The following is a 12,470-nucleotide window of genomic DNA, read 5'->3' as shown; positions in this document are numbered from 1 at the left end:
CAATTTTAAAATGATTCAACCAGAACAACAAAAGATGTTTTGTGTCATTTTTTTTAACAGTGACCAATTTTTACGTGACAGAATATTGAAGCTAGAGTCTATTTGATGAGCATTTATTTTCTGTCTTTACCATATGTTCAGACACATTTCACTGATGGTTAGACTTAGAAGAATATTCAGGGGGAGGGCATCTAGGGAGCTCAGTGCATAGAGAGACAGGCCTGGGGTGGGGAAATCCTGGGTTCAAATCTGGACTCAAATATTTCCTAGCTGTGTGACCCTGAGCAAGTCACTTAATCCCCATTGCCTACTCCTTACTGCTCTTCTGCCTTAGAACCAATAGCTAGTATTGATCCTAAGATGGAAGATAAGATGCTCTATGTGGAGCAGCAATAGCAGTCTGTGCCCGAGGATATCTCCCAGCATGATTTGTTGCCTTATACATCACCTTTATAAAAGCCTCATTTTCTGCCTGTAGAAGGTGAAAAGTTGAAAAATGCTTCCAGGCATTTGCTGCCTGAATGGTAGAGGCTGACAATTCCTGTGCTGCATGTGCTTGTCAGTATACCAAGAGCTCAATCAAGTAGTCTATTATCTTTTTCACCTTCATATTCTAGTTTGTCACCAATTGCAAAGAATATTTCAAAACTTTGTCTCTTGGTCCTTTTAACAATAAAAAGAATGTATATATGGAGGGGAAGGTTTTTAAGGGCTTTTTTTTTCTTAAAAAAGAACTTTGGGAATGAATGGAAACTGAATCCCAGAAATTAAATGACCTGCCCAAGATCACAGTTAGTAGGAAAGGTGGGATTCAAACTCAGGTCTCATGAATCTTAACTCCAGTAGTATTTCTAGTGCACCACACTGCCTCCCCCCTATAGTAGAAAGGTACTTCAGGCAATGTTTTATCAGGCAAGAAGACTCTATAAAAGCAACAATTGGATGGGTTTGCCACAGCCTTCTAAACAGTAAGCCAGTGCATAGTGTTGGCATGAGCCTGCTCCTCCCAAAACAGACCAAAAACTTGGGGGAGAGGTTTAGGAACAAGAATGGGCAGGGCTGCTTACTTGAGTTTCTTAGTAGTGGTAGCCAGTACCAGGAAAGCAGACAGGAGATGGCAGGAGGAAAGTCTTTGACTTACAAAGCCACTTCCTTCTACTAGCCCACCACCCACTAACCTTTGAATGATGTGGTGAGCAGTCTGCTCATCGTCTCTCAAACCCAAGCCAACTTGTCAACATCCTAAGAGGGGCACTTAGAATGAACTACAACAGTAAAGTAAGTTGTGCCCCCACCACCAAACTGCCACCCCGCAAAAGAATATAAGCTTACTGAAGGCAAGGACTGAATGGCTAGATGGGATATGAAGCATGACCTCAGGAGGACCTGATACTTGTCTTCTTTTGTTTCAAGAGCTGTTAATGTCAGCTATGGAGCAACAATGGTGGAGCTTTTGAACCCCAAAAGGAAGAATACACACACACAACCAAAGTGAGGGTAGCATTCATGAGGAATGGTAAAGAAATTTACAGAGAGGAAACCCCATTCATGGAGGAAATTTTTGAACACTTGAGAGCCTTGGATTCATCTTTTCGAGGAGGAAGGAGAAGGGTGAATTTAGACTTGTAATGGCTAATCTATGGCACGTGTGCCAGAGGGGGCTGCTCCTTTCCCTTTTCCACATTGCCTGAGGACATTTCTCACATCACCCACCCCTCTGCCCAGCAGCCAATGGGAGTGCTTCCCCCCCACCCCTGTTTGGAGTAAGGGGGCAGCTCAGATGTAAAGTGAGGCTGTAGTTTGGGCACTTGGTCTCTAAAAGGTTCGCCATCAGTGGTTTTGACAGTGTTGGGTTCCTGAGCTCACCTTAGAAAGAAGAGGAAAGAGCATGTAACTCTGGAGAGGGTGGCATAGCAAAGAGCTATGAGGCAGAGGCGAAAACTTGAATCTTCTTATTTTACTGCATAAAAGGGGAGCCACACAGCCCCAGAAATAGTAATGATGGTTCTTGGAGCATTCTTGAACTAGAAAGTACTTGAAATCAGCCTCTCAGAGAGAAAAGGAATGAGCATGTGGTTCTATAGCTGGAGGTGCAGCAGCAAGAGACTGAGTCATAATGTGAGGGAGCAAACCTAGATCTCATCTACTACTAATTTAGAGCTAACTCATTTTTTGTAAATTACATGAACTTGAAAGAGCCATACCTGACTGGCCAGAAGATCTGGAGAGTCCATTTATCCCTGTCATCTTGCCACCCACCCTGCTTCCCCTACCTGGAAGATCACCTCCAGAATGAACAACCATAAAAAATGCCCCCCAAGAACTGAGAACATTCATCCACTGAATTTTGGAACACCTATCCTGAGCCAGGCTCTAGTGCTCATCGAGAGAGGGAGCACAGCAGATTCAGCTAGCTCACCATATCTAATGAATCCCAGATGGCTAGACCAGGAATTTCTGCTCAGATATGAGCTCAACTAACTGTCCTTGGGAGTTTCTTAAAATGTCGAGATTCTGTGTTCTTGTGAATTATGACATTGTGATGTAATATACTATATGCATCAATCAATCAAGAGATGTGGCCAATATCAGGTTAAAGGATTCGGAAGAAAGAAAAGACAATTTAATTTTCTTTGAATGCGTCTAGATCAAATGAGATAATGTCTTTACAGACTTTGAAACACTATATGAATGTCAGTTATTATTAAATTATAATTCATCGTCTAGTTCAGCGAGATAAATAGAGCCAGAACTCAGGGCAGGCAATGTGGGCAGTTGCCTGGGGTATAATGCACAAGAGGGGGCAGCACAGAAACACTTAACTTGACTTTCTTTGTTTACGCCAGAAAATCTTGCTCTCCATGACCCAAGAACATGCATTTTTGGATAAATAAAGCTGTATGTATTACAGGCTCAAAACCTCCAGCGGGAGAGTAACATATTGAGAGGGGATGAAACTTTCAAATGCAATGAGACAGTTTTCAAACCTTATCTGGGAAAACACTTGCTTTGTCCCAGCTCTAGAGGCAAGAAACAATCATCAAACAATATAGAACATACAGAATTGTATGACACAGAGGTACTATGTGTCATAGGAACATAGGCTATAAAAATTCAGAACAATTTGGACTGGAATATTATTAAAGCTAGGGAAGGCTTCTTAAGAAGGTAGAACTTGACCTGAATCTTAAAATATGAGGAACATTTAGATGAGTGGGGAGTTCCTCCTAGGTTGGAAGGGCAATTTGAACCAAAGCAGAGAAGTGGGAACAAAGATAATGTGTAGGAAACAGTATGGCAACTGGCCTGGCTATAGCAAGAGTTGTGTTGGGAACCAATGAGAGATAAGTTTAGGATAGAAAGAAATCATGGATAGCCTAGAAAAGCACACAGAAGAGTTCAGATTTGATATGGCAATAGGGAGCCACTGAATATTCTTGAATGAGAGAACTCATAAGCAAGTTTTATTTGTTTTTTTTTCTGAAAGATTAACAATATCAAGTTAACAATCTCTAGCAACCACGAAGAGTTCCTTCTCTCTGCCTTTTCACACCTGCCCTGACTGCAGTTATTCCCTCTCCAATAGCTTAACTTTTAATCCTAACACAGCAGTCCAACATCCTCTGGTCACATTCTGGTCAATGTTCTGATTGAGCCATACACACTGCTGGATCTATGGTCCTGAGGTCAAGAAACATCACAGGAAACCATTCAGTGAAAGGATGCCTTATGATGATAATATGACACAAAAATACAACTATAGGATGAGATAAAATAGAAGCCCTTGCCTGGAATCAGGGTCTAAGTTAGGCTAAGTTGGACAGTCATTGTCACTGATTCCAAGTAATATCTTGACCAAATCATTTCCTCTCTCTGGGCCTCAGTTTCCTCATTTGTAAAAAGACAACAATGGACTAAATAGCCCCCAAAGTCCCTTCCAACTCTGAGATACTGTGATACTGTAACTTTCATAGGCTCTTTCCAGCCTTAACTCTATTCCTCTAGTCTTTATCTGTGGAATTTTGGCAACCCACTTAACTTCTTTAGGACATAGCTTCTCCCTCTATAAAATGGGGGTGATAATAGTACCTACTTCATAAGGTTTTTGTGAGCCTCAACTGAGACAATAAAAAGTATAAAGTGCTTTACAAATCTTAGGACAATATAGATATAAAATATAATAATAGTTAATAGTCTCAGTTTCTCCCTCTGTAAAATGAGAATGATAATACCACATACCTCACAGGGTTGTTGTGAGGTCAAATGCATGCCAGGTTGGATTAGAAGCCCTCTGAGACCCCTTCTAGTTTGGGGCAGTGAGATGGCAGAGTGGATAGGATGTTGGACCTAGCGTTAGAAGGATCTGAGTGCCCTTTGGACAGCTCCACTTTTAGCAAGTTTTGCCTGATACCCAAGACTTTCTCCAAGAGCCTTCATTGCTTGAGGTTCTGCTTTCTGAAGCTAAACAGAACAAGTCGAATCCCTCTCTCTCATGGCAACCATTTGAATGGCTCATGAAGCTATCATGACCCTCCAGATCTTCTCTTCTCCAGGCAAAATACCTCCAGTTCCTTTAATCGATTCTTGTAAGACCTGGTGTCTAGTCTTCTTCCTATCCCAGTTGCTTTCCTAAATATCATTATTATTGTAGTTATTGTTATTATTATTTTAAACCCTTACTTGGTGATATTAAGTATCATTTCCAAAGCAGAAGAGCAGTAAAGGCTAGGCAATGGGGGTTAAATGACTTGCCTAGGGTCACACCACTAGGAAGTGTGTTGAACCCAGGACCTCCTGTCTCTGGGCTTGACTCTCAATCCACTGACTCACCTAACTGACCCCTGAGCAATATCCATCTTGGTAGACTTCAGATACACATGTAACTATCTATCCCCCAAATAATGAGTGTGAGGTCCCCAGGAAAGCCCAATCCTCCCATCAAGTGTCTTTCACCAGCTGCTCTTACCAGCAACTCTGACCACGGCTCTTTCTGCTGGATCGAGTACGGAGTCCTGGCTTTTCCGTTTCTTCTGCTCATGAAGAGGTAAATTCCAGGGTAAAGTATCCCCAGGGGGACAGGGAGATAGGCTCCCAGACCGCTCACTCCTGTAAGATCGCTCACTCCGGCATGATCGTTCACTCCGGCACGATCGCTCGCTGAGGGTCTCTTCATCTGAGGAAGACATCTCCAAAGACGTAGTGAAGACAAGATGGTATGGAAGTCCTCAAGGGCAATGATCTGCAGGATAAGTATATATGGTAGATTAGACCAAGATTCAGAAGAATGTTCATGGGCCCTAAGCCACCTGGGAGTCAGAAGAACTGATCTCTTGCCCAGGATCTTCCACTAGGTCACCAGTAAGAAACATGGTTCAGAAGACAGGACGACGTAGCTGGTATCAGAAGTTCTGGGTTGAAATCCTGGTTCTAACACTAATTGCCTGTGTATTTGGGCAAATCATTTTCATTTTCTTGGTCTCAATTTCCTCATCTATAAAGTTGTGGTAAGAAATAATCAAATACATAAAAAGAAATGGAGGAATCATTCAAAATAGAGATTTTTGTATTATGGAATGTTCAAGAGGTAATGAAGAGATGGATCAGCTAGGTAGCACAGTGGAAGGGTGCCAAGTCTGGAATCAGGAGAACCTGGATTCAAATCTGGTCTCAGACATTTCCTAGCTGTGTGACCCTGAGCAAGTCACTTAAACTCAATTGCTTAATCTTTACCACTCTTCTGCTTAGCATCAATATGATTCTTCATATCGATTGTAAGACAGAAGGTAAGGATTTAAAACATATAATGAGGAGGTTGGGCTAGACAATGTCCCACATCTTTTCTGGTTTTTAGAATCAATGCTCCTTAATCCAAGAGATTCATGATAAAAAAGGTTATCCACCACTATAGAAAACACGGAGGGAGTTTTTGAATACAGATTGAAACACACCACTTTTCGTTTTATTTCCTTCACGGGTTTTTTCCTTGCATAACCAGCATATGTCTTCTTCTACAACATGACAAACTTGAAAATATGTATTGCATGATAGCACATGTTTAACCTATATAATATTAAATGCCACCTTGGGGAGGAGGGAAGAGAGGGAGAGAGTATAGATCATAAAATGATTCTTAAAAATTATACCTATATGTAATCTAGAAGAGAAAAATAAGAAAAACATTTTTTTAAAAGAATAAATGTACCAAATATTAAACCTATCAGTCTGGCTAACATGACAATGATAAATGCTGGAGAGGATGTGGGAAAATTGGAACACGAATACACTGCTGGTAGAGGTGTGAACTGAGCAACTATTCTGGAGAACAATTTGGAACTATGCCCAAAAGGCTATAAAACCGTATACACCCTCTGATTCTATAACACCACTATTGGGTCTGTATCCCAGACAGATAATCAAAAAGGGGAAAGGACCTACTTGCACAAAAATATTCATAGCAGCTCTCCTTGTGGTGGCAAAAAATTGGAAACTAAAGGGATGTCCATCAATTGGGAATTGGCTGAGCAAATTGTAGCATATGATTGTAATGAAATACTATTGCATCATAAAAAAACAACAACAAATGAGATGATTTCAGAAAAACTTGAAAAGATTTGTATGAACTGATGCAAAGTGAAGTGAGCAGAAACAAGATAACACTGTACACAGTAACAGAAATATTATACAATGATCTGCTGTGAAGGACAAAACTATTATCAGCAATGCAAGAACCCAAGACAACCCCAAGAGATTCATAATGAAAAGTGTAATTCACAGCCATAGAAGGAACTGTCAGAGTCTGAGTGCAGATCAAACCACGTCTTTTCTTGCCTTATTTCCTTCATGAGTTTTTTCTCACATGTGCAACATAAGATTTTTTTCACAAGATGAGGAATAGGAAAATTTGTATTGCATGACAACACTAGAATAAACTCTTATCAGATTGTTTGCTACCTGGGAAGGGGCAAAGGGAAGAAGGGAGGAAATTTGGATTGCAAAAGGTCAGAAAGCAACTATTAAAAAATTATTTCCACGTGTAATTGATTTAATTAATTAATTTAGAATATTTTTCCATAGTTACAAGATTCATGTTCTTTCCTTCCCCTCCCATAGCTGGAGCAATTCCACTGGTCAACATGTAATTGAAAAAAAAAATAAAAGGAACGGTTGGTTAAAGAATAATTAAAAATTTGAAAATGTATATAAGAATTTGAAATATATATATATATATAATGCTCTAAATCACTACTGATTGGAGAAATGCAAACCAAAACAATTTTGAGATATCATCATCAGACTAGCTAAAGTGATAAAAGGTAAAATAACAAATATTGAAGGGGGTATGGGAAAATAGAAATACTAATACACTGTTGGTAGAGTTATGAACAAGTCCAACCCTTTTGGAGATCAATTTGGAAAAAAAAAAGAATACAAGTTAAGATCAAATGAGTACAATATTTAAATACTGTGGGTCTGTGGTTAGTCATTACTGCTATCATGAAGTATTGATTCTAAGACAAAAGGTAAGGGTTTAAAAAAATGATATGATCTCTAGGGTCTTTCATTTCCATGAACCTGTGGTAGTTAGTCCTTGGTAACTAGAGATAATCATAGGCATTTAGGTATACTTTATTTACATCCTTTTTACAAATGAGATTATACTTGATTGTATGAAGTTCTAAAATATTGAAGAATCTCTTAAATGAGATTCATAAATGTTTTTTATTTTTTTTTGAGACTTATAAATGTTTACAAGAATTTGATCTAACAATTCACATATGAAAAACTAAGTGGATGAAAATTTCCTGTTACTTAGATTATGATATAAAATTGCATGGTGGACCCACATGAACCTAAGGACTAGGGATGATGTGTTTGGGGGCAGTGCTTATTACCCAATGAGAAGTCAAATCTCAGATTTTGTGTGAGCATTTATTCTTTGCAAACATGACAAATCAGGGTCTGACATATTCTTCAGTTAATTGTCTAGATTTAATGACAGAAAAATGCTAATAATGAAAATTCCAAAAAGTGGGTCATGCATATATCCTTTCACCACTCCCAGGGCTGGTTATTAAATATTTATTAGCACACTCCTACCTAGACCAGATACTGCAATGGTTAATGACAGGGACCTAGAACTGAATTGAAGGAGAAGAGAAGGCTGGATAGCCTTTGTGAAATTTGTGTAGTGTTAATGATTTCTAAACTGAAACAACCCTGAAATAAAAGTCATAGCTGTAGAGCATTATATATAGTAAGCTTTTTTCATTCTGTTAATTAGATTTGCTGAGTTTTATTCTTCTTTCTCCTTTTCTTTTTCATTAAATAAAACTATTCTATGAGACAGCTCTCTCAGTGGTAGGAGGAGGAAATTTAGGTAGAAATTCAGGATAGGGGGAAGCTAGGATTGAGAGCCTGGCTTAGAGATGAAAGATCCTAGGTTCAAATCTGGTCTCAGATACTTCCTAGCTGTGTCAAGTCACTTAACCCCCATTGCCTAACCCTTACGAATCTTCTTCTTTGGAACTAATACACAGTATTGATTCCAAGACAGAAGGTGAGAGAGAGAGACAGAGAGACAGACACAGACAGAGAGACAGAGACAGAGAGAGAAGATAGATTTAGGTGATGTAACAAGAGATAACAATAAAAATTCATTTAAAATAAAAGACAGCTTGAGTTCCACCTTTTCTAAGAGGCCTTTACTTACCTCGACTTATCCTTTGCTCTAAAAATTACCTTGTATTTACACGGTTCATATCTTATATCTAGAAAGGTATTTGCACATTATCTCCTCCACTGGAAGGAGAATTCCTTAAGGACAGAGAGAGTTTTGCCTTTCTTGTTATCACCAGGGTTTAGAATAGTGTCTGGCCCACAAGAGCCACTCAATAAATGCTTTTTGACTTATTGTTTGACTGACTACCTCTATGAGGTGGGACCATAAGTATTATTAACCCTGTTTTGTAACACCAAGCTCAGGAGTGTCACCGGAGCCTGAAAGGGTCTGAAGACATTAGATTAGAGGAGAGAGCCCCAGAACTGGCAGGGCCTTAGGAAACCATTTCATCCAACCCTGTCATTTTACAAATGATAAAACTGAAAGTCAAAGTGGAGAAGGGATACTTACTTAAGGTTAGATGAGTAGTAAAGTGGAACAATAGTAAGCCAGACTCTTCTGACTCCAAAATACTTGACATTCATCACTTCATTTTATCCTCATAACCACTCCCTTCCTCCAGGGTGTGGTGTTAGTATCCCCATTTTATAGATGAAGAAACTAAGAGTCAGAGAAGTTATGTGACTTGCCCAGGAGCACACTGATACCCAGCATCAGAGTTAGGATTTGAACTCAGGCCTTTCACTCTCAGTCCAGCACACTATCCACTGTATATCAAGCTATCTCTCTAAAATGGCAAGAAACTAGGATGTTTCTGATGCCATGCTTGCTAATCAATTCAATCCCATCCCATCTCATTCAAATCCATTTCAGTCTAATCATATCCAGTCTATGGTCCGTAAGTGCTGCCAGCAATCACACTCAGAAGACGGTGTGAGCTGAGGAAGGCTGGCATTGCCTATGCTGAGCCTGCTTCCCCAATCCAAAGCACACCTCCCCTGGCCCCAAAGCTGCCAACCTGTCATGGGCACAAAATTGACCAAGTCTACAAAGGAAGCCGACACCTGCCAGTGCAGAACAGCCTGGATGTGAGCCTGCCCAGGCAGGGGAGCAGCAAAGATCCATGGCAGCAGGGAGGCCGGAGCAGCTGGGGTGGCAGCCGGAGCCTCCCTGAGCCAGCAGCAGCCAATTCATGGGAGCTCCTGGCTTCATTTGTACCAGTGCCCCATCGCCAGGCCTAGACAGAGGTGACAACCACTGTATACTACTCCCAGTGGTATCTGCCCAAGAGCCACTAGAGACACCTCAGGCAAGGAAGGGCTCAGGCTCAGGCTCAGGCTCTCCTTCCATTCTCTTCCCCTCCCATTATACCTAGTCTTTTCTCTCGATCCCACCCAACAGAAAACGGGCCTGGAGAAGAGAAGAAGAGGGAGAAAGAACCCTAGCGCTATGAGATCCTGAAGGAAGGAGCAGGGTAGGGGAGCTCAGGCCCCCTGGTACTATAAAGGCACCCCTCAAGTATTCCTGAGACAAGTGAGAACATTTGTCATATTTCAGAAATAAATACTCCCTCCCTCTCTAACACACCAAATCCCTTTCAGAAATGCTCGGGTTTTTTTTTTTCCCTCCTAAACCGTCTCTTTGTCTCCTTCTTGCCTCCTCCCAAGGAGGTTTGCTGTCAGTCACCGGGGCAAGCGGCCTTCCTTTGCAATTTCCCCACCTTCATTCGAAAATGCCCATCTGACCTCATAAAACACCTGTTTCATCTCAATGCTCCCCAGTTCCTTTCATAAAGCCCTGCTCCGCTTGCCATCATTTCATCTCATAAATTCAGGGTGCTGTGGAAACAGACCCCTTTATGAAGAAGCGCCTCACCTCGGATCAGGCTCCGGGTTCATCCCCGGGCTCCCCCCGCCCTCCGGGTTTCTCTCCGCCCAGAAGCCTCCCCCATTCTGTCTCCCCCCGCTTTGTGGCAGGGACACGCGCGCTCGGCTCCGCTCCGCTCCACGGAAGGGGGGGAGCCGCCCCGCGTGTCCGCCCAACGAGCGCGGATGACAAAGAGCACCCATCGAGGCGCCGCCCCCCTTTCACGTCCCCCGCCCCAGCTCCCGGCCTGGGGGAGCAGGAAACACGTTCAAGGGGGTCAATGGGTCGGGAGGCTGCCCGAGGAGGCCGCGCTGAGATCAAACGATCCACTCCCGAGCGGGAGAGGTAACGGGGATCCCCGAGTCTCCTCCCTTCGCCCTCGGGTACTGACCGCAAGGGAAGCCAGGGGCCCACCCCTCCCACATGGACCCCAGGGAGAGAGCCCTTCACCTCATCCCACCCCACCACGGTCTCATTCCCCTAATCTCTCGCCCCGTTTTCGTTCGGAACACACCCACCCAGGGCGTGGGCCCGAGCCCAACAGGGCAAACGCCGAGAGCCCCACTGCGCCGCAGGTGCAAGTCCCGAGGGGCAGCGGCGTCACTTGGTGCGGTCAATATCCCCAGGGCGCCAAGAACAGTGTTGGCGCGCCCAGCCCAGGACCCCGCGAGCCCCTGCAGCGTTGGGCCAGCCTGAGATCCCTAGAGATCCCATAGATTAGGGCCTAGCCGCGACCCCACGATCCTCCTCTGGGTAGAACCTCCACGCTCCCGCCACCTGCCCCTGGCAAGCGCTCACTTGCTGTGCGCTCTTGAGCCCCTGGCGTGGCGCGCCGCCGCTCTTGCTTACCCGAGAAGGAGGAGCCGGCAGCAGGCGCCGGCAGCGGGCACTGACAGTAGACAGCTAGCAACGGGCAGCGGGCAGCGGACAGCCGGCAACCTGCAGCGGGCCAGGCGCACCCTGCCTGGACTGGAGCGGCTTCCACAATGGCCGAACCTTCCTCCCGCCCCGCAGCAGCGGAGGCGGTGGCAGCGACGGCGGCTGCAGCGGCAAGAGAGCGAGCGGGAGCTAGAGCTGGAGCCCGAGCCGGCGCAGCCGCCCAGCCAGCTCCCCCCACCCCCAGCGCCGACACCGCCCCCCGCTCCCGGCTCCCCCTCCGCCCACCGAGTGCTCTGCTTCGAGTCAAGCCGCGCTCTCGGGGGGCGGGAGCTGCTCCCCCAACCCTTTCAGCCCGGGGCCCCGCTCAGCTTCCCAGCCATCGCCCCCTTCGATCCTTCCCCTTGCTCCCTTCTCTCTGGCAGTCCAGGGCGGGAGGTCCCAGCCCCCTCCCGCTCACCCCCAGGAATTGGGTCACACCCTCTCCTCCACTAAACCGCTGGTCTCTCCTCTCCCAGCTACACCTCACTCTGCGGACTCCCTCCTCTCCCCACATCCTCGGGCCACCTTCTCTACCTCAAATCTCCTCCCACCTACTCCTGCTGCCTGACACCCTGGGCTCTAGGTCTGGGGCTGCCTTCTCCAGTCCCTCCTTGGCCTTCTCTGGTCTCTCCCTCCCTCGACTCTGGGTCCCCGCTCTATGAGAGATGCCCAAGCTCCGTGCCTTCCATTCACCAGCTCAGTTTGCCTCAATTCTTCCACATACCCCTCTCCCCTTCCTTCTTACGTCCTTGGCCTGGCCCCCAAACCTAGTAACTGGGTCTTACCTTTTCCCTCCCCCAGTCCCAGCTCCCTTCTTTCCTTCTAGTCCTTTCCCCCAACATCCCTCCCTTTGTTCCACTTTGCTAAACTTATTGGGAAACCCCAGAGCCCATTCTCTCCTCATTCACCCTTCTCTACTAAAGACACACTTCAGCATCCTTCCCCCCCTAGAGGGTCGATAAGGTTCCTGAAACTCTGTGATTATTCAGCAGCCCTACACACACACACCAGACTGTCTCTCACAAGAGCCCTCTCTGGCAGATCTTCACCTTGTATCTCTCTGAGC

At 44.6% G+C, this 12,470-nt stretch overlaps 1 protein-coding gene across 7 annotated transcripts in view; it reads right to left on the bottom strand.

Moving 5' to 3' along the window:
- The window catches only part of MACF1 (microtubule actin crosslinking factor 1), a 404,892-nt gene extending 393,276 nt beyond the window's left edge, over positions 1 to 11,616 (bottom strand). For 2 of the 7 annotated variants that reach the window (XM_056795199.1, XM_056795200.1), the window contains exons 1-2: positions 11,336 to 11,599; positions 4,967 to 5,239 (exon numbers count right to left, since the gene is read on the bottom strand). In XM_056795199.1, coding sequence (XP_056651177.1) covers positions 4,967 to 5,186 — 220 coding nt within the window. In that variant the 5' untranslated portion in view covers positions 5,187 to 5,239; positions 11,336 to 11,599. Of the gene's footprint in view, positions 1 to 4,966; positions 5,240 to 11,335 lie in introns of all 7 variants that reach the window. The other 5 variants (XM_056795203.1, XM_056795202.1, XM_056795190.1 and 2 more) reach the window with 3 other exon arrangements.
- Positions 11,617 to 12,470: the final 854 nt, after the last annotated feature.

The sequence above is a fragment of the Monodelphis domestica genome, chromosome 4 (assembly GCF_027887165.1).
Source record: "Monodelphis domestica isolate mMonDom1 chromosome 4, mMonDom1.pri, whole genome shotgun sequence".
Classification (NCBI taxonomy): domain Eukaryota; kingdom Metazoa; phylum Chordata; class Mammalia; order Didelphimorphia; family Didelphidae; genus Monodelphis; species Monodelphis domestica.
The sequence above is the reverse complement of the archived record's forward strand: the minus strand, read 5'-3'. Positions and strand labels throughout refer to the sequence as shown.